The following is a 27,020-nucleotide window of genomic DNA, read 5'->3' on the forward strand; positions in this document are numbered from 1 at the left end:
CCTAATACTTGTTCACCTTTATCAAAGGACATAGATATTTTATTGGCAAGTTTAATAATAGCATGTTCAGTAAAGCAGTATTTCTTAAATCCAAATTGATTTTTGTATAAAAGCGTATTTAATATCATGTAATCATAAATTCTATTAAAAATTACCATTTCAAATACTTTTAAATAAACAAGGAGTAGTGATATGGGATGGTCATTGCAAACAGATAAACAATCACTTTGCTTGATAATTTAATTTTTTTTAATTATCGAAACATAAACAAGTATAGTGCACAAACGTTTTTTCTCTAAATCCCCACTATATGAAAAAGTTTTATATAAGTTTATAACTTTATATATAGTTTTATAAAATAAAAGTAGAGTATAATTAGTATAGTATAAAATTTTATAAACATATTATAATAGTTATAAAAAATATCAAAAATAAGACCAGGTCTTTTATAACTATATCTCGTATTTTATAACTCTTATTACGTATATAAAGTTAATAAGTTATAATGTAATTTTTATTTATATTAGTTTTAAAACTTAAATAAATTAAAATTACGTTAACTAAATCAAAGAAACTATTTGACAAGATCTAAAAGTTTCTTATTATCTTCTATTACAAATAAAAAGTTTATAAATTGGTATGTTTAACTAATTACAAGTAGAAAAAATTAAAAGTATTCAATTTGTGGAGAAAATAGAATTAGCCTCATTTACGTAATATACAAGAAAATACAAAAAATATTTTGTTTTACGCTCTTTAACATTTAGTATTGCTTCCTGAATTTTTAATGACTTCAAACATGCGACTTGACATACTAGTCACAAGATTTTGGATAGTTTCTATAGATATTTCATTCCAAGCTTCTCTGATACGAGTTTTCAGCTCCAATGCGGATTCATATTGCTTACCATTTTCATAAACCTTTCTAGAAAGTATTTTCATAGATTTTCAATTGGGTTAAGACCTGGACTGCATGCGGGCCATTCCATTACGTGAATACTTTTCTCTCTAAACCAAGCTTTTGTAAGCTTTGAGTTATGGATAGCAGTATTGTCTTGTTAAAAAGTGAAACTTTCACCCATCAATTCTTCACCTTGTTCAAGCAAACTTATTTCTAATAAGTCAATGTAGTTCTGTGAATTTATTTTTGTTGAAATCCATGCCAGTGGTTGTTTTCCAGCAAAGGCAAAAGCCCCCAAAACCATAACAGTTCCACCACCAAAGTTACGACTCATTCGAGTTTCTTTTTCTTTTCGAAGATCCTGCCAGTAATATTGATAGCCATCAGGACCATTTAGATTTAACGTTTTTTCATTACTAAAGAGAAATTGCTGCAACTCTTCCTGCGAAGACATGTGTTCTTTTGCAAATTGTAATCTAACATCTTTATAACGAACAGTAAGTTTTGGTCTCGGTTTACGCGAACTGTGTTTGGATCTTCATGTAAAATTTGTCTCACACGTTGAACAGTTACAGGTAATTGTAAATCAACACGAATTTGAGATGTATTCATGTGCTGAGCAGCAGCACGACGAACAATAACTTGTTTAGTACGATTATCAATTTTATTTTTGCCACCACTTTCCTTATGAGCTCCATAATTAACGCTAATCTTGAAGTAATTATCAACCACTTTTGTAGATCTTTTAATGTTCTTTGTAATTTACCGAACAGATAAGTTTGTATCTTTACATGCTTTAATTACTGCTAATACTTCAAAACGCTTCGCACGTCCCACTTCAAATTCAGGTATCAAAAACTAAATGTTAAAAACTTTATGAGCCATGATTTCAGTCTTTGTTTAACTTACAAATAATAATAAACAATTAAGTCACAAATGCGTATCACCATATCAAAATAAACAAGTAAACTGAAAACAATTATTGATGAGGCTAATGGTATTTGCTACCGCAAATTTTATGGTTTTATCAAATGTACCGCAATTTAATTATGCTATATTATAATCTAAAAAGTTGTTGTTTGTAACAATAAGTGTGGATACAAAAGATGCACCGCACAAATTTGCTTAGAGGTTTACAACATATTGGATCAGCACATGGTGAGGCTAATTTTATTTTCTCCACTGTATCATAAAAACTTTTTTAAAGTTTTGATATTTATTTTATGGTGACATTTTATGGCGACTTTACATTTAATCGAATCGAAGGTTTTCGAATTAGAGAGATTGTACTGTACTTTTCTCTATAAAAAAAGTGACTTCTATTCTACGCTTTTCCCTATGTTATCAATAGATTGTAGATAACCAATTTAAAAAAAAAAAAAAAAAAAAATGGTTTACACATCCGAGAAAATGAAGTATTTATTCACGTATTTATTTTAACACTATAAAACTCAACATCTTACATGGATTTTTTAAAACAATTGCAATACTGTAAAAACTGCAAGCTTAATAAAAAATAATTTTTTATTTATGTCTCATTTTATTAGTTCAGTCAAAATAAAATGAAACAACTTAACTAAATAAATATCCATAAAATATAATTAAAATTGTTTAATAAAATATTTACAGTAAAACAAATATTTACAACGATTTATTTCATATACTAAAAGACAAATTTAAAAAAAAAATGGTTCCAATAAATAAACGCAATAGAAACGTTATATACAATTATAAATAATTTTATGATATGAAGTTCAATTCAATAAAAAATCTCAAAAATAAAACTAAACCTACAGAATAATTAAAACTTTACTTAGTTAACTCATAACTTAATGGTTTTAATTATAAGATCGAACTGATTTTTCACGTAAAGAGCATTTAAAACTAAACGAAGGGCCAATCATCTGGACTAAATGGCTGCAATATGCAAAAAAAAAAAAAAAAAAAAAAATGGTTCGTCTGAAGCAACACCTGCTGGTTGAACTCTATTTAAAACTTGATGTACACTGTATTTTTCTTCTAGTTAAACATTTACAGCCAACATTATTTAAATCTCATCTCTCTTGTTAACAAAGTCGTTGTCAAGGATGTTAACGACTGTAAACTTTCCTTGAACCGAATTCTTTCATCATCTTGAAGTGAAACTTGTGAATCTATGTATGAAATAAAAATTCTAACTTGAAGTCTTTTTTTGGGAGAAAGAGGAGGAGGATAATAAAGAATAAAAACAGCCCAAGGGTGCAAGGGTATCTAAAACAACCGTAAGGGTATCTAAAACAACCCAAGTTTTAAAGGCTATATGGAGTCTAATATTATCTATTATTGCAAAAATTAAGCCATGCAACAATAGTTTATATTTGTCTGTTTATAATACTTAATAGTTTAATTGGAGGTAGTAAACAAGTATTATATTAATTTTAATATTATACCATTGTTACTATAAAATATTACTTCCAATATAAATATATAATTTCAATAAGTAAAAAAGTTAAATTTTTTATTTAACAAAACAATTGTTTCAACTAAATAATTTGACAATAACTTTAAAAAGCACATTTGCTTGATTCCAGTTTGATAGCAGTGATTTTTTTACATGTAACTAACCTATGGCTGATTTAACATAATGTGATAAGGTTAAATCATGTAAAATACGTAATTACCATAACGTTCAGGTTGCTGAATGAAAGGAACTAACTGCTTAATTATAACACTTGTTAAGACAAATTTTTTGATGACAGTATATAGTGCATTCTACTACTATTTTTTTATCATGTAGATATTGTACTTGATCAAATAAGGATGTTATTATTATTTTTGGAAAAATAGCGAACCAAACAAAACTTTTTTGAATAATCATTAAGTGCAATTACAAGTTAGGAGTGAATTCCTTAATTTAAAGTAGATCTTGTTAACAATAATAGATTCATAACATTTATAACTTTTTATCATAAAACTTGCACAAATACCGATTTATTTTGATTTTTTTTTCTCCCAGAAATTAAAAATCGTTACTTATAAATATAAATAAGAGCCAATTATTACAAACATAAAAAAAAGAAAAACTGATATGATAATTTGTGGGTGGTAATTAGGTTTAATTTTTTGACAACTTTCATTTGACGCATGTTAAAAATAGATAATAGGAATGTATTAGAAAAAATGAATAAGAAGAATGCTTTATTCAGAAAAAAAAAATATCTCTTCGACCAATAAACCAATTGAAAACCAAATGGTTTTTGTAATCAATAATGCAATAATGCAAACTATTGAGGTCAATCAAATTTTTTAGCATTACTGATGTTTTTAATAATTTTTTAATACTATTCTACTGATTTTTATTCTGTCTACTTTTTTATACAACTAAAAAAATGTTTAATACAACCCAGGTAGCACACATGCATAAGGTCAACATATGTAAATCCATCCCAAACACAGGGTGTTTTTTCAGATGCAAATCCAACATTGATCATTTGTTTAGTAATGATTTTAAAGAAAAGAATCATATCAACGAAATTGAAAACAACTTCCACAGTTACATTAGTCCAAAATATGAAAAAACATCTCAAAAGTTTATTATTTTTACAATCTAAACTCAACACTGATCCAATGTGTTTGATCATTCAATATTGATTTAATGTAGGTATAAAAATTAAAAAATTTAACGTTGATTTAATGTAAATGGGTCAATGTTAATCCAATGTATATAACCCAACATTGATTTAATGTATTCGAATCAATGTTGATCCAATGTATCTAACACTGCAAGTGCAAAAATATATAACTTAAAAAAAAATCTTCTATGAATCTTGAAATACATGATGAAACCACAAGCAAAACGAACATGATTAATGTCTATTGATATTGTATTTTAATCTGGGTTGTTATGTTTTATGTTGCTGTTGGGACATTGCATTTGTAACCAAAATGATATAAAAACAATGTTAGCCACCGATGTTGTGCCAACGCAACTTACAACATTGTTCTATTGTTTACCAACATATGGGTGCTAGCCAGGAAGCTCATGCCCAACATGGCTGCAGAAAAATAATACTTACTTCGTTACTGGAATAGTAAAGAAGATAATTAAAAAAGAAAAAACGGATTTAAAATAAGACTTAACAAGTTGCATTATGATATGCATATACAATATGCACTATATAAATCAGGAAAACACAATGAAGAGAAAGAATTATACACTAATTTAGGCAGAAAAAATTAGATAAATAAAAGCTTTTAGAGATCAACCAGAATAGAGGTATGGAACTTGACTAAATAATCAGTCCAACAAGAAATAAAGTTTTCGTAATTGAAATAAGAGATGTTGTTTCAATAATGACCATTGGGTTGAGATTTAAACTCAATATTAATGATTTTTGATCATCTTTATGATCATCATCATCATCATCATCATCATCATGATCATCATCATCATCATCATCATCATCATCATCATCATCATCATCATCATTATGATCATCATGATCATAAACATCATCATCGTTATCACCATTATGATCATCATGATCATAATCATCAGTATCATTAATATAACCATCATTACAATCATGATCATAATCATCATCAATCATTACTATTATTATCATACAAACAAATATACCATTATCTCCATGATCTTCCAATGTTTCCATCATGTAATCTTCCCATATTGTGAATATTTGTTGAACAAAGTCTCTATGATCTTTACAACGTGGCAAAAGCTTTCCAAGATGTTGCATTAAAGCTACATACCACTCTTGTTCTTTCTTCAACTGCACTGCAGTTAAGTTTGATCGACTACAATACTAAAAATTAAATTAAGAAAACCAAATGAATAAAAATAAATAACTCAACAACATAAGCTAATACTAAAAACATTGATTTTTTTTCTTATTAACTCTTTTTTCAAAACTATTAAAAAGCAAACCATGACATATAAGACCGCTTTATAAAAAGACAAAAAAACAACAATAAAAATAAAAAAGGGGAGGGGATGAAACTACATATAAAATAAGCAATTTGTCACTGCACCATACTACTATTATTTGGATATTGAAAAAAAAAAAAAAAATTTTTTTTTGAATACATTAATACCATGTGAATAAAATAATTCAAAGTTAATCCAAGAGTATAACTTGTTGCCTTTTTCTTCTTTTTTTGCATTTGAAATTAATGAATTTGATAAATCAAAAATTAAATTTCAGTCATTAGTGTAAACATGTATAGTAAAATAATTATATAACACTTTTATTAACACAGTGTTAGCCAGCCTAAAAGCACCTCATTATACACAGTATTCTTAACTGCTTATAAAACTTTAGTTTACAATTTAAAAGTAACAACATAAAATCAACAAGCAAATCGTTGCATGAGAATTATAGGGTTCTATCTGCATTTTTTTATGTTAAGAATAATAAAAACAAACAACTTTAAAAATATTATGAATAATAATATATTTTTAATAATGAAACCATAATAACATAAACGACTTGTAATTTATAACTATAAAGAATAATAGCATTAAAACATTTTAAAATTAAATATCGAAAGTTAAGTTCTCACAACATAAAAAAATGCAGATAGAACCCTATATTTCTCATGCGACGAAATGTAAAAGAAAAAAATGTTTAACATAAACTTACACATAGTTGCACACAGTTATACATTAAAACCTAAAACTTTTTATCATTTAAAAGTCTTGATAAATATTGTGCTGGGTGCAATTTATCAATGTACATTGACAATATTTTGAATTATTTTTTTTAAAAAGCACATAAAAAACTTTGTTTCGTTATGGGCAAATATTTTTCTGCATGATTATTTGAGTTATTTTTTATCTGACTTTCGAAACTTCAAAATATTTTGTCAGACTCTCGCTCTCAGTAGTAAATCTTGTGTACTACTGAGAGCAAGACAAAATGCTTTTAGAAACCAATTTGTTTAAAATTCTCAGAATGTTCTTCTCAATCAAATATATAAACATCATTGGTGGAATTGGTAAATTTTATAGTTAAAAAACTCGTAACTACATTGACTTTCAGTTCATCATTAGTGCGCAACTTGCAGGAAACCAGAAAAAATATTGCATAAAAACCCACACATGATGGGAAATTGATCAACATAGCCTTGTATCCCTTTTTTGAGTAACTCGTTTGCTCATCATCAAGAGTTGAACTCATGCTCATAACTTTATACCAACCATTTGAATTAAAGTACACTTAAAAACTTCTTCACATAACACAATGTTTGTACATAGACAGATGAATTTTACTGTTATGATTAATTTCTTGCTAGTATGACTTACTTTGGTGCCACCTCTTTAAATGAACATTCTAATTCAATTTTAAATAAAATTATTAAAATAAAAAAAGCAAAACAAACGCTTCATCTAAATTTTAAAATCAATAAATTAAAAACGGTAAAAAAACGGTTTTATTTAAATTCTAAATAAAATTATTAAAATAAAAACAATAAAACGAACCTTTACATACATGTGTGTAAACATGTGTTGTATTCAACAGTTTTTATCTAAATACTGAATTAAAGGACTAGCTGATGTATTCACATCTTTAAACAGATTACTTGTATGCAAGGCTTGCTAATATTATTTTAATGTTCTTTAACTTAGTAAAATAGTTGAACTTTTTTTATAAATTAGAATTAAAATTTTTTTCACAGTACTTTAAGCAACAACAAAAACAACAACAAGCTATTTATCTTCTGTAAAAATTTTTTTCAATAGTTTAATAATAATTAAAATAATAAAAATAACAATAATAATAGTAACAGAAACAATATTAATATAAGATAACAAAAATAATACAAATTATAGTAATAGTAATAATAAGTATGTTTACAATAATTATAATAAAAAATAATAATTATTATTATTACTGTAATAATAGTTAGAAGCATAAAATTATTTATAATAACAAGTTAATGATTTATTAGGATGGTGTCACTCATTCAATAATCTGATCAAAGAATTGACACCATTTTTTAAATATAAGTTAAATGTTAAGCCAACAATATCTTGAGATATAAGAGTATTGAATAGAAAAATATAGCATAAAAATTCAAATAAATAAATAAAAATCCATGGTTTGAATTGATGATTGAAGTTTTTGATACTTGTTTTTTTAAGTGGGGCATAGCAATCTAAAATCAATGTTGTTTTAGTAATAAACATTTGGAAACATGAGTAAGTATCATTGGACTTTATAAAATCATCCCAGTCAATTTTTGATAAATCAGATTTAAAGAATTTTCTTATTAAAGTTTTTAAAACTCCTGCTATATAAATTGTGTCTGCGTGGTATAAATAATTTATTGAAATTGGGATAAATACAAAATTGAGGTAAGTGATGAGAAACAAAAGTTGCCAAATTTCCTGAAAGAATTTCATTAGTTATTAAATTAGAGAAAATATTTTTCAATAATTGCAGCAAAGTGATCAGTAATTCAAGTCAGCATATAAAAGGGCGAATATTATAAAAAGATAATAAGTTTAAAAAATCAGACGTCACAATGTCCTTATTTCAATGCGGTAGTGGTGTAGTGGTAGAGCGCTCGCTTCATAAGCGAGAGGTTCGGAGTTCGATTCCCGCCACGTCCCTGGTAATACTGCGCTCAACTTGTTTCTCCGCGCAGCATCTTTGTTTGTCAAGGTTCGTGTTTCGGAGTTAAAGAGTTGAGAGAGGGTTATAACCACAAGTAGCCTCCTCATCTGTAGTGGCCTTCTCGGCCTTGGGGAGGTGAATTAAAAAAAAAAATTTGATTGTATCATATCAATATTATAATCACCAAGTAAGAAAACAGGTTTATTTTCAGCAGATATTTTTTGAAGTAGGAAAGACATGATATTATTAAAAATAGTGATGTCCATGCAAGGGTGTCAATAAAAGCAACCATCAATATTAGAGTTTTTAGAAAAAATAATTTCAACCAAGTTGGATTCTAAACAATTAGGTGTGTAAATCATTAAACCATCTCTTTGTTTGTATATTACTTTTTTTGATAAACATAATAATGTACCACCACAAGAGGATTCTGTTGGAGTGTGCTCAATGTTGTAATTATCAAAATTAAATAATGATAATATTATGTTTAAACCCTTAAAGTTTTTTTGTAATGATGATATGTTTAGATAAAAAAAGGAGAGAGCGTTAATTTTATCAAAGTTAAGTTTACATACATACATATATATATATATATATATATATATATATATATATATATATATATATATATATATATATATATATATATATATATATATATATCAGGGCTTGTGATGAAGCGAGCGCGATTGCGCTCCGCTCGTAAAACGCGCCCGTAAACGGTATTTTCAAACGTTCTAGGTGCGATATTCTATTATCAAAGCACTAATATAAAATATAAAAAGCACTAAGTCGTTCTCTTTTGCACTAAAGTAATGAATGAGCAGTTTGAAGTCGTTAATAGTTAATGATTTCAATTATGGAATGTGCACGTGGAAACACAATGTGAATACAAAAATGCGCAAATAAAATAAGAATAGAAAATTAGAAAACCACTATAAGAAAATTGAAACTGCAGAGTATTTTTAATCTTGTGAAAATATCAAGTAAGATTTATTTGATTTATTGTTTGTAATATTCCACACATCGTTTATAATCAAAATAAAAATTAATAATACAGTAATTTTTAAAAGTAGTTTTTGTTTATAGTAAGGTTTTTTTATTAACTATTATCTATTTTAACTCAAATTTAAAACGATTCTGTTGTTTAGAATGTTCGCAATCGCATTCGAAAAGGAAACAAAGTAATGACGTCAACATTTATAAAATGGAAAGTTATTATTCTAATTTATTATTATTTCAAATTATTCTTGTGTTATTTTTTTAAGATAAAAAAAATTTAAAAAAGAAATTTTAGAAAAAAATTGAATAATTAATTTGAATAAAAAATATCAAGAAATATAAAAACCATTAACCGTTAATTAAGTTTACAAGCGTAACATTTTAAAATACATATATCAAAACAACGAATCAAAACTAAGTCACTAAATTATACTTCAATAGAAAATCAATAAGAAGTTGCATTTTTGTTTGATATTATTTTTTTATAACATAAATAGTTAAAAATAAAATTGCGATCTCACAATATACAAGAAGTTTGGAAGTATAAAAATCTACTTCGTTGAAGTAGTTTCATGAGTGTGATACTAATTCAAACATTTTTTGACGAAAGAATTATGTAACAAATAAAAAAAGATATAAAAAAATAAAAAGCTTTTTATGAGCATCGCCTTCAGCAATTTTCATGATCGCGCTCGCCGACGTTATTTCGAGCACACATAATCGTGCTCGATGAAAACGTATTCTAATTTTACGAGCGCTATATAACACGCTTGACGATTTTCTTCATCACAAGCCCTGATATATATATATATATATATATATATATATATATATATATATATCGTATACATATATATATATATATATATATATATATATATATATATATATACATATATATATATATATATATATATATATATATATATATATATATATATATATATATATATATATATATATGTATGTATACATTGTATATATATCGTATACATTGTATATATCGTAATATTTACAAACTGTCTAATGAAGAAGAAATGTCTTCATTGGAGTCTAAAACACGAGATGAAACATAATTATTAATTTGATTAGAGACTTTATTTAAATGAAAAGATGGGAAAAGGTTTGTAGAAAGAGGTAAACTATCAGTTTTAAAAATTTTATCAGAAGAAAATAGCAACTTAACTTTGTTATCTGGTACATCTGTCAATGGAACTTTTAGTACAGTTATTGTAGTATCACTGTACTTAGAATTATTAGGCCTGTCACATTTAGAGTCCAAAACAAACAAATATTACATAGAATAATAAATAGAATACACAGCATATAGTTGGAATATAAGTTAGTATTGCAAATTAAAAAATAAAACATTACTTATACCTGCCACATATAGTACATGATATAAGAAAGCTCTGACAATCTTCCATTTATGGCCTTGTTTCCCAAAACTTCGCAACACATAGAGTCTCCACATAATTTTAGAAATATAGCAACATTTTCTATATCCCACTCAGTAGAAATCACTATAATAAAACTAGATTGAAATGAATGTGAAAAAAAAAATTATTTTATAAAGAATATTGTATTTTAATTCATAGTTTTACTATTTGTTAAATATTTTTCTATAACACAATCTAATCAATCAAGCAGATATTTCAAAAAACATTTACCAGTGATTTCATCAAAAAGACTGATAATATCATCAGAACTCCAAAGTCCTCGAACATCTGACTGAAAAATTTGAAATGCATTTGAAAGTTCCATTAAATCTTGAGAAATTGAAGTAGAAGTCATTGCCATTTGAGCCCATAATATATTTTCTATAAAAAGAACAACAAAGTAAAAAGTTTCTCCTGACTTTTCTACTTTTACTCAAAAGGTTACAACCAAATAACATGTTATCAAAATCTAATAAATTTTATAATTCACAAATGGAACACTTCTCATTAAAATTGCTCATATATATATATATATATATATATATATATATATATATATATATATATATATATATATATATATATATATATATATATATATATATATATATATATTTATATATATATATATATATATATATATATATATATATATATATATATATATATATATATATATATATATATATATATATATATATTTATATATATATATATATATATATATTTATATATAGCGGATAATATTTATCTAATAATGCAATTTCCTAATATACTTTGTGCAAAAAAAAGAAAAAAAAAACTAAAATAAAAAGAGCTTAAAGCTTTACTAACATTATGTTATTTTTTGTTATGATATTTTTATTTTTTAAGAGTTATTAATTTGTAATTATTTTTTATGTTTCAGTGGTATCTGATGTCAATATTGGTAGATTATGATATATAAATTTGAACAAAAATTTTGTACATGCTAATTTTAACAAAATTCTTATAAAAATTTCGTACAAGCTAACTGGACATAGAATCAGCTATAAAAAGATTCGAAATTAGAAAGTACAGGAATTATCTTTGAAATATTGTATATTGAAAAGTTGTATACTAGTATAATGTCTCAATTAACAAGAAACAGTTGAATTCAATGGATGAACTGCATAACTATGAGAGGAGGCTTAAAGGATTAGAGAAAGAAGTTTACTTGTCAACAAATGTACACAAAACTCCTTAGATTGACGAAGTGTATGGCTGAAACCACCTGAGGCCTACTGTATGACAAAATGACTTGGGACTTATCAAAGCAGTAGAGGTGGACAAGATGTTACATCATGTGAAGCACTTAAGACCAAAATGTGAAATTCAGCACACCCAAACAAGTGAGATGACAAATGTAGAAATAGAAGATAGTGATGAATATCTGAGAAACAACAAGGCGTTGATGATGATGGTAGTGAGGATCTGGAGGCAAATACTACAATAAGTGATCACTCAGCGGTTGACAGTGAAATCCAGAATGTGGCGCCCCATACATCATAACAACCAAAAATGACAAATACTTTCCAAAAATTGTTGTTATTAAATGTGATATTAGAGGATCAAGGAGGAGTGTAACTGTTTTGTATCAAAATAAAAACTTTTATCTTTAATTACATTGCGTTATTTTTTGTTATGGCATTTTAACAGTTTTTTTTCTTAACAGTTTTTAATTAGTAATTATTTTTAATATGTTCAAGTGAAATTATGTCAATACTTGTGGATTACAATATTGTATAAGTTCTAACTAGAATTTGGTATTAACAGTTTTTATTAACTAAAAAGATCTGTCAATTATTTGATGTATTTTTTGCGTGAAAAATCTACCAAGATTCTCATTATTAAAATAGTGTTTTTCAATTATTAACTAAAAAGTTTACCTCCATCTGGTTCAGTTGGACCAAATAAGATAAACATGAGTCTTGCTTGGAAATAAATAGGATATGGTTTTAATATTTGTGCTAGCCAAAACGACTTGTCAGCCAAAGTTGATTTATTAAGAAATATCTCTTTGCAAAAGACTCGAACATATCTGAAATGATAAATTTTATTAATAAATATCTCTGTGGGAATAAAAACAAAATTATTATTATTACTGAGATAACCTCTACACTGATATATAAATTTTATGTATAGTATATCTATATTGAGAATCTGTACAGACCAGTAATTAATACTCAACAGATGCAAAAAAAAAAAAGTGTTTAAAAAATTATAACTTTACTACCTTTCGTAACCAGATAAACTAGCTGGTTTTGATTTCATAACATGTCCAATTCTTTCCTCAAGTAGAGATGCCCCTTTAATCATAAAATAAAATATTCCAAAAATCATATGATCCAAAAATCAAATGAATGAAAGCTTTTTTATAAAAAAACCTTTTATAGCTTGAAATGCTTTTACTTTTTCATCATCTTCCCAACCAGCAATAAAAGCATGCAAAAATATGCCATAACAGCTATAGGCAAGGTCACTCCCTAGTTCAGTGCATATTTTAACATGTGAATCACGTAGCTGAAAAATCAAAAATAGTTAAACACAATTTAACTTGAAAAAGATTATTTGCTCACACACACAAGAAAAGCAAACAATTTTTTTTATTTAACAAATGGTTATTTATTTAAATTTGATTAAATTATTTTTCAAAACGCAATTTTTTTTACAATGACTGATACCTGATCAAGAATTTTTCCAACTTGAGAAAGTCTCTCTCTCGTAGAAAACAAACAAGTAGATCTTTTCAGCATAATACCTAAATTGAAAAAAAAAGTAAAAACAGTAAAACTAAAAGAATTATAAAACTTATAATAATTAAAATTAATTGTAACTATAATTAAAAAAAAAAGTTTAACCATAATTAGTAAATACTAGGTATAAAAATTTCTATAACCCAAATTAGGCAAATTTTATTAAAAAAAAAAGAATTTCAATTAATTTAAAAAATACTGTAAGATATCTAATTTAAAATGAGTTTTTCTTTTTTCTCTTAAAGTATTTAAAATTTTTTATTTTTTGGCAAGTTTTAATATTATTAGTGAGAAAGAAGTAAACAAACATTAAAAAATAATCTGCATTATTTTAATGCAAACTAATGCTTTTACAAGATAAAATTATGTTTAACCCATAATAATTAAAACAATTTAAAATGATTATGGTTATTGCACATATATCATCAAAAATGCTTTTAGACAAAAAAGCTTTTAGTTTTCATTGTTGACTGAGAATTAAAAATAAACTTGATTTGCATTTAAAAGTTTATTTGGATTAAGTAAAGACGCTCAGATATTAAGTTTAAAATCTTTGTCACTATAATGACAGAAGTTTCCAGGAGTCATTAACAATTAGTAATTTTGTAAATTCTCAAGTCAAAAACAATAAAAGTGCAAGGACCAATAATAATGGGTATAGGTAAACTCCTTTTATATTTTTTTTGAATAATTCAATGTAGACTTATAATTATATGAACTATAACAATGTAAAAATTATTACATATGTACAAATTATTATTTACATAATAATCTAAAATTATTATAAACTAACTTTTACAACTTGAATTATAACATCACAACAATATTTAAATAACTTATATTAAATAATACGAAAATTAATTATATTTTATAACAAATTTTAGAACACACACATAATTTTAAGCCTAAAATTTATGATTTCAGATGATTTTAGAAGTGCAAAAACTGGTCCTAGCCGGACCAATTTGTCTATAAAAACATCAAACTTTAGAGGTCTGGCAGAAACTTTTAAAATCAACTCAGAAAGCCATCTTTTATTCTATATGGTCCATATTGGACTAGTTATCAATATTAGGGTAGGACCAGAAAGAAATATTGTGGTTTTTATTCAACAAAAAAATTTAAGCAAAATATGTAACTTATGTAAGTTACTTAATATTTTTTAATGGATGTCATCAGCTTTATGTCAATATGCACAAATGACAAACAGCAATAAGTTCTTATTATTACATAATATATATATATATATATATAATAATTTATTATATATATAAATATATATATATATTTTTTATCTATTCATTTAATTCAGATTTTTTTTTTTTATAATCTTAACTATGAACCTTGTACTGCACTTGTGTGCAGTCCATAGTTAAGATAAAAAATAAATAATTAATTAAAAGTTCTGTTTAATCTATACACAGCTGCATTGCTACTGGCACAGGTAACTAACTGATTTATAAGGCTAAGTCTAGCTTTAACATAGTATTTGCACTAAAATTATTTAATAGAGCCACATCATAAAAACAGAGGCAGTAGGTCTTACATAGCTGCACTTATACCTTGATCGAGCATTGCTTAAATTGCCTGATTAATATGTTTGTCTGCGTATAAAGACATTTAATCTCTCTTATATCTTAATCTGATTTATATCAGTATTATCAAGCAAACTATTTTCTATTATGTGACCCAGATATTTGAATTTGTCAATGAAAAATAATTCACATCCAGCTAAGGTAAACAATGGAAAATTGCTTGACACAATCTTATGTTTTGGGTTAAATACCATATACATTGTTTTTTTTTGTATTAAATGACATGTTAATGGCAGTGTCTTTAACATTTAATGCAGTTAAAAATTTTTGCAATGCAAACCAATATATATATATATATATATATATATATATATATATATATATATATATATATATATATAATATATATATATACACACACATATATATATATATACATATATATATATATTATATATATATATATATATATATATATATATATATATATATATAAATATATATATATATATATATATATATATATATATATATATATATATATATATATATATAAATATATATATATATATATATATATATATATATATATATATATATATATATATATATATATATATATAAATATATATATATATATATATAAAATCAGGGGCTATTCTAGACCCTTTTCGATCGACAGTGTCAACCGTATTTGGGCACCACCTAAATTCAAATTTGAGGACCTTTTTTTATATTATGTTTTACAGCAAATATTGTTTTTTTTTTTTGCAAAAAAACACAGATTTTCTGCTGAATTTTGCCAGGACAGGGAGAAACTGCTGCCCAAATTTTTTTCCTAGAATAAATCCTGATAATCATGTAATTGATATATAATAATTTATTATATGCATATATACATATATAATTATATAACTGATATATAATAATTTATCATATAAATAAATATAAATATATATAAATGCAGCCCTCGGAACCAAGGTCAACATTCAGCAATGCTGACCTAAGTGTCTAACTAAAAATGTTTGAGGTTGGAAAAAAATCTCAGACCTCATTTCTTAGTTTTATGGTAACCTCAATTTTTTTTGCATATCTGATGCCAACCCCTTAACAGTTTAAGGTCAGCAATTTATTGCTGATCTTGACTTATTATTATATATTTGTTATATTGTTATAATGCAAATAAGTTGCTGTATTGTAAACCTGATAGCTATTTGAACAAAAAAAATTATAGCACCAAAAAATAAAAAAATATTGATATTAAATTACCAAGTTGGCTATAATGTTTTTGGCATTGCTTTGATTCTTCTTTAAACTCTTGAGAATTAAATTCTTCAGCATCTGCAGCAGTAGTAATTGATGGTACAACTCTTTTATACCCTTCTTTACTGTAAACATACATTAATACTAGATTTCGCATTTCTTTAGATGAAAGTGTGAGAATACCAAGAGAGTGTAAAGATGCATGACTTAAGATCCGCAATATTACCTAAAAAAATTATTCAAAATAGCGCAAATTACAATTTTTTGTTATTTAACTTTTTAGTAAAACTTAATAGCTCAGCACTTAGAACTACAGTTGGCATTTGGCAATGTTGACCAAGAAGTGTTTTAGGTAGGCAAAAAATCACCAACCTCGTTTCTATGTTTTATGGTAAAACCTTTGTACCACAATTTGCAGCAACAATATTATCAAAAAAAAGTTATGTTTTCAAATAATTTGTTTTGGAGCATTTTTTAATTTACTTTGTGAAATCAACTTTATTTAATCTTTATGTGTATATATATATATATATATATATATATATATATATATATATATATATATATATATATATATATATATATATATATATATATATATATATACAACCCCTAGATGTTGTCCGAAAGTTTTTTTCATATTTTGTTGACAAAAAGTAAAAATTAAAATGCAAGACCGGAATTATTTTTTTTAAATTAATTAATAGACTGCCTGCCCTAACCAAACCCTCAGTTGATGTAGCCACTCCCTTGCGGGTCAGGCTAAAAGATAGTAGATGTAGCAGCACTCCCTTGCGGGTCAGGCTATAAGATAGTCGATGTAGCAACACTCCGCGCATGATTTACAGTAAAAAATAAATAAAAATAAAAACATTTTATTAAAAAAATTAAAAATAAAAACATTTTATTAAAAAAAATAAAAATAAAAACATTGTTTATATTGTTAAAAACATTCAGAATGTTTTTAAAACATTCGGGTCAATTAAATTTGCGTTTTTGTGGTTTTTTAAAAAAACGATTTATTTGTAATTAAATTAATGGTTTTTACTTTCGTCCAACACGCAAATGTTGCACGAAAGTCAAAAGTAATTAAAAGTGACATAGGTGTTGGCGTAAGAATCACTTTTTTCCTTCCGCTCTTCCCAAAGACAACGAACTATAGATCTATATATATATACACACACACATACATACATATATATAATATATATATATATATATATATATATATATATATATATATATATATATATATATATATATGCATTAATGTATACACACATATTTGTAATGTAGTGTCGTAACAGTAGAGCATAATAAAAAAAAGACAACATTAGGAAATATTAACTTTAGCAATTGATTTTATACATGGTTTCCATTTTATTAAAATATAAATATTATAGTATAAAATAAATCAACTCTTGCAATTATTTAGAAGTCTAGATTTGGTTAAAACTTAAAACTATTTAGATAATAAAAGTTATTTATTAAATTTACATAACATTTTTTTTTTTTTACATTTTTATTTGTTCATTTTTCGGATGATGTTTATGACAAAAGTCATAAACATCAAGCCATTTTAGCTTAGGTTTTAAAAATATATATTTTATATATAAAATATTTTATTATATATTTATATATTATTTATAACTTTATATTATAAAGTTTTTTACTTTTTAAGAAAAAATATTTAAACACTAGTAACAACAACATTAACTACAAACAAAACAAAAAGAAATAATTCCAATTAGACTGTACATGCATGTGAAATAGATTTTTTATTAAAATATAAATACATTTCATAGATTCACCTTCAAATAAATAAGTGCATGCTTATTATGTGTTTATTATTATTATTATTTTTTTATTAAAAGAAATTTGTAAAAAAAAAAAAAATTAAAAGCAATAGATAAACAAAAATATTTTCTTTTTTTTTTAAAAAAAAAAAAAACTAAACAGTAACCTCTAAAGGGAGAGGAGCAAATGAGCCTCTTTTAGTTGATATCACCGGTAACTGGTCAAATGGCTTATCGTCCAAATGCCTTGCAGTGCGCTTACGGCATTTCATATAGCGACATATTGATGGTCTGAGACTGTAGACATTTTCCTCTATGTCTTTAAATTTTTTGGCTGAGAATAACCGAAATAAGATCAGACAACAGTACACATTTAGCAATATAAAAACCTTTATTTTTTCTAGCAACAAATTGTTTTTTAATCAAAATAAAAAATTTATCATAGCTTATAGTTTGGTTAAATTTAAAAAACCTAATCTCTGCCTCTTTGTCTTGTTATCAACATTTGTCTCTCGGTTTTCCATGACATACATGAATTGGATTCTGAAAAACGGATGTTGAAAATGAATTTATATCATGGACATTTTGCTTCACTTCTGGTCACTTTTCGTCGAGAAGATTGTAAACAAACCGAAACACAATAATTTCACTTTAAACTTGATTTTTTAAAATTTCGCGCCAATGAAATGTTTATATTTCCAGACCTTTTTTGGCGAAATGGTCACGTGATCTGAATTTACAACCAGAAATGGCGTTAGGTTTCTTACTACTAGGCGAAGGATTTTTATGCACAGTGTAATTCTATGCGAGCATATCGCAAATATATAAATTCATCTTTATACTGTACATAACCTCGCTTATAAAATAAAATGCCTGCTGTTAAAGGTGAAGGAATGCGAGGGCTTCAAGTTTTTATCTCAGACATTAGAGCATGTAAGTTGTGTGCGTCTAAGTTTCAACTAAAATCATAGTTAATATTCTGCAAATAAATATCTGCAGTAAATAATCTGCCTGAATATTGCCTAAAATGCCACAATAAGTAGAATAAAGACTTCTGACATAGTCCTACAAAATAAAACTCTAATTTAAAAGGATTTTTGACGTAAATAAAATTAAACCAGCATATAATATTATTCATATTTTCAAAATATCTTTTTTTTTCATAATCTAAACCAAAAGTGATCAATGTTAAGTTAATTATTGTTTATAAACCTAGTTAATTTAATATATATCCTATTTTCATATATCTATTATAAACCTGGTTTTAAATTTAATGTAGCAGGTTTAATATTTTTTACCATTTTATTTAATTTTCAATGATAATAAAAAGTTTTGATAATACATTAAATAATAATTTAAAGTTTTTTTTTTGCATAGGTTAAAGCCCTTGCAAAAAAATTAAAAAAATTTATTATCCCATATTTGTTACCAATATATATTACAAGAAGAACTCTCCTTAAATAAAATGTTAAAAGTCAACTCTAAAGTTATTAGATATCATTTCATATATATGATTGCCACCTACCAGTATTTATGTAAGATATTAAATTACAACTGATATTGATCTTAAAAGTGACTTTGTCAAATTGAAAGGCAATCCTACCAAATGATCTGGCCTGTTGACATGAACATGTTCTATTTAGACATTCTGTTTCATTTCTTAATAAAATAGAATATGTTCATTTGTTAAAATAAAATGAGGGCAAAAAAAAACAACAAACATTTTTGCATATTTAATTTTTCAACATTGTATTTTTCTGTCAAAAATGGCTCTTTTATCATAATACTTTTATGAAATTTCACTGTTTTTTCATACCCATGTTTTTATTACTATTTTTATTTGCAAACTGTATATGTTATTGTTAATCTTATTATTTAATCGTTGATATTTAACTTTTTTTTTTTTTCAAAAAAGTTCAGAAGTTAAATATTTTATGAAATAAAACTTATGTGAGTTTATGTTATAATATACAAAGTTAGTTCTGATTTTTTAATTTTAGGTAAATCAAAGGAAGCAGAGATGAAGAGAATAAATAAAGAGCTAGCAAATATTAGATCAAAATTTAAAGGTAATTTTCATTATTTGCCTATTTTACTAGATAACTACCAGTAAATATACTCATAAATTAAACAAATTTCGGCATACATAGTTCATTAATCTATATGAGTACATTTTAATACCTCACTGAAACCATCTGCCCTAACTATATCTTTTTCAGTGAAATTTTTTACAATTATCTTTTATGAAAAAAAAAAAAAATTCCATGCTCTAAAAATTTTTCATTGCATCAAGTCCTAAAGTGCTAGGTTATGTTCAATTTGAAAAACTAAAAAAAAAGATTTTTTTTCCCCCTTAATTTACAAAATATATTTATGTGTATTTCATGGCTCTTCTAAAAACTTCAATTATGGTTGTATCTTTTATATCTAAAACCCATGCAAACCATTTTCTATCCAAAACCAATGCATATAGTTTTAGCTGCAATCCATCAGTATATACGTGTAAATTACTAATATGTTAAGTTTTGATATATAATAAAATATATTTGGTCCTTAAAATATACCATTTAGAAATAAACAAAGATGACCTGAACATCCATTTGCAAAAGTATCTTAATTTTAAAGTAGTATTACTTATAAAAGTCCGAAACAATAAAGTGTATTTAGTTAAACTTTGGTAAGGTTGGGTGAAATATTTAAATGTTTCACTTGAAATTGTCTAATCAAATGGTTTTAAGGCAGAGAAAAATAACTGTTGGGCAATTCTATGTGAAATTATTCAGGGCATGCAACCCTGAGTCTCATGTTTTGTTGATTTTTACACCTCCTAAAAATTTTAATAAGTTTTAAAATTGCCAATTCCAAATTTTATTCATCTAATTCTAAAATAATAAAGTAAATTTTTCCCACCCCACCCTAAGCTTATTAAGACCCTTCCCCCGTTTATAAAATTTTACTCAGGGATGCAGAGTCCCAAAAAGGACTCTGGTTTGAAAGTCACAAAAAGATTACTTCTTCCTAGTTTTTAGTATCAAGACAAGATTTCCATATAGTAAAACTATTATGGAAATCTTGTCTTGAGCACAAACTGTAGAAGTATTTAATTGAGAATTAACTTTAGTATTGGATGCCATAGTGATTTCGATGTTTAACAATGGGTTAATCTGTTTAACTGTCAGGAAGAGTATAGCCATTATATTCAAAAGTCAAATAAGAGTAAAATTTTTTATGCAAATAACTCTGCTTTATTCTAGGTAGAAGTAAAAGATCAGACTCATGAATTAGAGATTAAAAGTTAGACTTTAATTAATGACACTGTTGAAGACTAACCAAAAGTCTCTAGAAACTAACATCTGAGATAAGATACAAGATTTAGTAAGCTGAGAATAACAGAGCTTAACATCAGACAGGACTTTTTTACATTGGTTTCTTGCAATAATAAAAAGATACTTGTTCTTAAGAGAGATGTTCTTGTGGAAAAGATGAAAAAAATGATTTAAGTTGAAAAATGTAGAGTAGAATGAGGCTTTACTTAAAGTTGAAGATAATTGATAAAAGTTTCCAAATTTTTATTCCAGATTGAACAAAAGCTTCCAAGAAGCGTTTTATGCATACATATTATGGATATAAATATATCTGTGTGCGATTTATTTAGATGCTGGCATACAATATCCTTTTATTGTTATATAACTTGATATTGTTATATAAACTTTACATAAGTATTTATATGGTGTATTATTTGCTGAAAGAGGAGATGATCAGATGGATGTGTAATGTGACTCTAGCAAGACAAGAAATAAAGGCATAATCTTATACAGGTTTAAAAAAATGTTGTAACCAACAACATTTGTTAGAAAAGATTGAAGTAATTTAGGTATCAGCATGTAGAAAGGTAGCAGCTTCTGTAGAAAATGGCTGTGGTAGAAGTAAGAAAGTTTGATGAGAGTGCCTTACATATTGTATAAATGAGCTTTCAACCGATTTGACAAAAATTAATTTTTAACCAAATATCTGGTCTGTGTTTTTAACGGTTTTTTTTAAATAAGTTTTCCAATAAGTTTTCCAAGCATTCATCGAACCTTATACCTCCCAATTCTAAAGACTGCACTTCAACCACTATGCCAAGGCTGATCAAATTTGGCTCGTAATCAAACCAACAACAAAATATACTAAATACATACCGGAAAAGCATAGTTATAAAATTACAGTAGGTTGAATATTCAGTAAGTTTAAAATACAGTAGGTCAACGATTTAGTAGGTTGGAAAGTTAGTAGTACCTATTTTAATTAGGTGTTAATATAAAAATCAAAAATTGTAGGTTGAAAATCAAAAATATCATAATTAGTTTACAAAATTTTAAAATTAGATTGAGTTATAGGCCACTATATAAAATATGTTGTGGCACATATAATGTAGAAAGTGATAGAATAATAAAATGCAGAAAGTAATAAATACTTTATAAATATTGATATTTTTTATAAATAATTGTCTTAACCAATTGTTGGCCACTGGTCAATAAAAAAACAACCGTTTATTATTCATTAAAATTAATCTAGTAAGTGAAAACTTGCTTAGTATAGTTTTGAAAATTTAATAAAATATTTAAAAAAACAATAAATAAAAAAGATGATTCTGAATTTACTTATTTAAATTTATCTACTAATGATGTACATTTAGCAGTGTTTTTTATTTCTGTTTTAGGAAAGACCATAATCCAATTTATTGTGATAACTGTAACTAAATTATTCAAGATAACTTTTTTTTAAAAATTGAGGGTATACATCTGCATTTTTATAATTCAACTCATCCCCGGTAAAATTCTAATAAATTTATAAAACTTAGGATTGGACTTTATAGAATTACCAAGAAAACAGAAAAAGCAAGTCAGCAACAACTAAAATTACATTTTGATATGGCCGAAGCTGTTTCAGTTTTATTACTGTCAAGTTATGACTGTCAGGTGCTAAATACAATGTGGGTTGGGAATAAAAAGATGGATGGGAATTTTTATCCAGATGTAATAAATGGGGGGAGATGGGAAAGGAAGGAAGGGAGAGGGGTGACGGTATTCTTAACAGATTAATTAAATTTTGGTGTTACTATGTTACTTGATTTTTCTTGATTGAAGGTAATGAATTTTTGATTTTTTTAATAAGATAATTTTCAAAAATATAACAGGAAACTGGGATATTTTATAAAGTTGTTAAGTTTTTGAAGCTGTTTTTTATGGTATGATAGGAGCAAGGTGTTTAAAGCAAATAAATAAATATTCAAATTAGTAAAATTGGTGTCAACTATAATATTGCTTAATAATAAGTATTGTTTCATAAATGTGCATTTCCAAGATTTCCTTATAAAGAGTCTTTAGGCCCGGTGAATAAAAAAAAGCAATTGCTTTTACGCAGTAATTGGTCATAAACATATTTAAAGTTCTATTAATTTTATATACATAACATATATGAAGACGTATACAATAACAAACAAAAAGGGAGAGTTTTTAAAAAAGCTTAAAATTTCTATATGCATCAAAACAGCTTAAGAAAGTTTTTGCGCATATATTACGATATTTATGTTATTAATATGCTTCAAGTAATTAGTTAAGTCTGCGCATTTAGCACACGCTAAAGAGACAACTTTTTTTCTTATAGGATAAAATGTTTTACATTCAAACTTATTTTCTTCAAAATAAATTAACGGAGTTAGGGTCCTTATAAGCTGTGTAATAGTTTACAATTTTACAATAAGAAGTTATAAAGTAATGAACATTAATCGTTAACTCATAACAAAGGTTTGACAGTTTTTTACTTTCTACTACTTACTAAAAATTATTGAAAAAAAAAAAACAACTATATAAAGAATAAGTATAGAAACATTGTGGAATAGACTTACCATGATCCTTTGACTTGAAATAGACCGTATTACAATGACCTGTCTAATAGACTTACCATGATCCTTTGACTTGAAATAGACCGTATTACAATGACCTGTCTAATAGACTTACCATGACCCAAATCATGGTAAGTTCATTATTCCTCATATTTTTAAGTCTAATTTCAAATGTTTTTAAACTTTTTATACTGATTGTAATTAAAACATTTCAAGCAGGTATTCTAAATGTTATTCAAAATACCCAATTTAAGTACTATTATCTGAACCACTGATATATAGCAGTTTGCACAAAGACTACTAAAGTATTTTAAATTTTTTTAAGTTAATTATGTTATAAATTTTTTTTCTTTTTCATAACTTTAAAAGTTAGACAATATTTATAGTTTTTCTACCGCTTACTAAAAAAAATATTAAGGAATAAAATGTAAAAATAATATTTCTAGAATAGACTTACCTAGACCTGTATTTTATGGTTCAGGACATTTAGTCTATCTATGGCTTATTTATAATCTTTATTTAAAATATTATATTAACTACCTTAAAAAAACAAATAAATAAGAAACAAAAGATTATGTTGAGAATAAGATTGTTTTAAGCAATAAATTATAAGGAAATATCTCTTTCAAACCTGAATTTAGATTTCACCATTAGTTTTTGTTATATTAGTCTTAATGATTTTTTACACAGTTTAAAATTGAATTTGATTACAACGCTGTACTTTAAAATATGCTAATAAAGTAATTTAACTTTTAACGATATAAATATCAAAGCTGTGTTAAAGTTACATTTATTAGCATTAACCACTTTCAATAAAATCTCTTAACAAGTCCTGCATTGACTTAGGGTTTGGGCAGTCTATCTAAGTTTGAGAGACAGTTAAAACAAACAAAAGTTGTTGTTTTTTAATTTTTTCCTTTCATTTTTTTTTTTTTTTAATGCTAATAAACAGAGTTAATATGCAAAATAATACAAAATATAGTTTAAAAGATTTATTGGAAGATATTTGACTAATAGATTGTTTGTCTTTAAAATTTTAAATCAAATTGTAAATTTAATAAGCAATCAATTATAGTATTCAAAATATTTGCAAGTGAAATGTTACATTTTCTATTATTTCTCGGGTGCATTTTTGTTTATTATTTAATTAGTAAAACTGTTTCACAGACAACTGCATAAAATATTTACCTAAGTTTAAGTTATTTCCAGTAATAATTTAAATTTTTTTTCTAACAAATATAAGTTTACCATTATCTTTATATAGGAGACAAACAAATGGATGGCTACCAGAAAAAAAAATATGTGTGCAAATTACTTTTTATTTTTTTGCTGGGAAATGATATTGACTTTGGTCATATGGAAGCTGTTAATCTTCTTTCTTCCAACAAGTACTCTGAGAAGCAAATTGTGTGTTTTTTTATAATTTTTTTTTATGTTGGTGTAAATTCTAATTATAAATATTTAAACAAATTTGAATTTTTTTTTTTATTTAATCATAGATAATATTCTTTCTAGAATTCCCTGCTTTTTTATGCAAGTTTAATCTATTAATTTAAAATTGCAAATTCAAGTTCTGAGTTTCTATTATATTTTGAATTAGATTTTGACTTCATATGACTGATTGCATATTTATATGTAGGGCTACCTATTTATCTCTGTGCTAGTTGGTGCAAATAGTGACTTGATTAAACTGATTATACAAAATATAAAAAATGACTTAAATAGTAGTAACCCAATTTTTGTTTCACTTGCACTTCATTGTATCGCAAACATCGGAAGTCAAGAAATGGTAGAAGGTGTTGGGCAAGATATTTCAAAAATACTCATCTCAGGGTATATTTTTTTAATGATTTGTTTTATGGTGTTAGACCACGATTAATATAAAAAATGAAAATGTAAAAAATATGGTTTTTTAATTTATCTTATTCAAAATTTTGTTCTCTTTTTATGTATGTATATAGCAATGTTTGTTTTGAAAAATGTAAAATCCAAATTATTATTATTGTTTATCATAGCAATGTCATAGCAACCACTTATACATATATTGTTTTTATATGTTAAAGAAAATTTGCAAAATAGTTTGTTTTTATTTTGTTTCATATTTTTATTTTTTTAATTTATCTACTTTGTTTTTCAAAGAAATTCAAAAATTGAAAATTGTAGTTTTATTGTAATTAAAATTACAATTGATAATGTAATTGTTGTGATTCATATTGTTGTTGTTGTAATATGTTGTATTTGAGCCTTATTAATAGTTAGTAATATGTTATATCTTTCATAAATTATTAGCAATAATTAGCATAATTAGCAAGAAAATAAACTTTAACTACTAGAAGACTATTAGTAAGCAAAATTTTAGGAGACAAAAAAGCGGATCGAACAGCATAGTTTAAAAAAAAATTTTCTGGTGATTATTGTATCAAATCTCATTGTTCAAGTGAAATTAAACAATAGCTGAGTTTTCTAAAAACTCCTCTTTACAAACGTATTTATATTGTGCATTTTATTTAATCAAATACATTCTGCTAACTCTTGTATATCCATAAATTTTTTGCAATGTTGTTAAGGATATAGAAATAAAATCAAGATCTTTCTATTGTTGCAGAATTTTGATAGCAAAAGGAATACAGATAATTATAATAATTGGAAATTGAATTGTTACTGCTAAATTAACTATAATAGGTCATCAGAAATAGATTATATTTTGCTGTATAACATTACAATGATGATAAAAATTGTGTGTTAAAAGTATTAAAGTATTTTGAATTACAAGGAAATGCTTCAAAAAATAACTACAGTAGACAGTT

General features: G+C 25.3%; 2 protein-coding genes across 2 annotated transcripts in view; one reads left to right on the top strand and one right to left on the bottom strand.

Annotated features, from left to right (window-relative positions):
- Positions 1-2,319: 2,319 nt before the first annotated feature.
- LOC100206761 (F-box only protein 47) lies at positions 2,320-19,009 on the bottom strand. The gene is made up of 11 exons (XM_065790621.1): positions 18,799-19,009; positions 18,494-18,660; positions 16,537-16,756; positions 13,661-13,737; positions 13,364-13,499; positions 13,213-13,285; positions 12,866-13,017; positions 11,190-11,339; positions 10,900-11,042; positions 5,520-5,703; positions 2,320-3,054 (listed from the first exon to the last, which is right to left on the bottom strand). The coding sequence occupies exons 1-11, from the start codon at positions 18,857-18,859 to the stop codon at positions 2,945-2,947; spliced, it is 1,473 nt and encodes a 490-aa protein (XP_065646693.1). The 5' UTR covers positions 18,860-19,009; the 3' UTR covers positions 2,320-2,944.
- Positions 19,010-19,045: 36 nt separating this feature from the next.
- LOC100210303 (AP-2 complex subunit alpha-2) overlaps positions 19,046-27,020 on the top strand; it is a 46,908-nt gene continuing 38,933 nt past the window's right edge. Inside the window, exons 1-4 of the mRNA XM_065790622.1 lie at positions 19,046-19,259; positions 20,327-20,395; positions 25,478-25,620; positions 25,853-26,046. Of these exons, the coding sequence (XP_065646694.1) occupies positions 19,196-19,259; positions 20,327-20,395; positions 25,478-25,620; positions 25,853-26,046 (470 nt within the window). The 5' untranslated portion in view covers positions 19,046-19,195. The remainder of the gene's footprint in view (positions 19,260-20,326; positions 20,396-25,477; positions 25,621-25,852; positions 26,047-27,020) is intronic.

The sequence above is a fragment of the Hydra vulgaris genome, chromosome 02 (assembly GCF_038396675.1).
Source record: "Hydra vulgaris chromosome 02, alternate assembly HydraT2T_AEP".
NCBI lineage: Eukaryota > Metazoa > Cnidaria > Hydrozoa > Anthoathecata > Hydridae > Hydra > Hydra vulgaris.

Bases quoted from the DNA above. Each gene is read 5' to 3' on its own strand.
- LOC100206761 (XM_065790621.1), bottom strand. From the start codon at position 18,859: ATGTATGTCATGGAAAACCGAGAGACAAATGTTGATAACAAGACAAAG. The intron at 18,661-18,798 runs GTTTTTTAAATT...GGTTATTCTCAG, and splicing joins GACAAAGAGGCAGAGATTAG to CCAAAAAATTTAAAGACATA. The intron at 16,757-18,493 runs GTTACTGTTTAG...TAATTTTTTTAG, and splicing joins TTGCTCCTCTCCCTTTAGAG to GTAATATTGCGGATCTTAAG.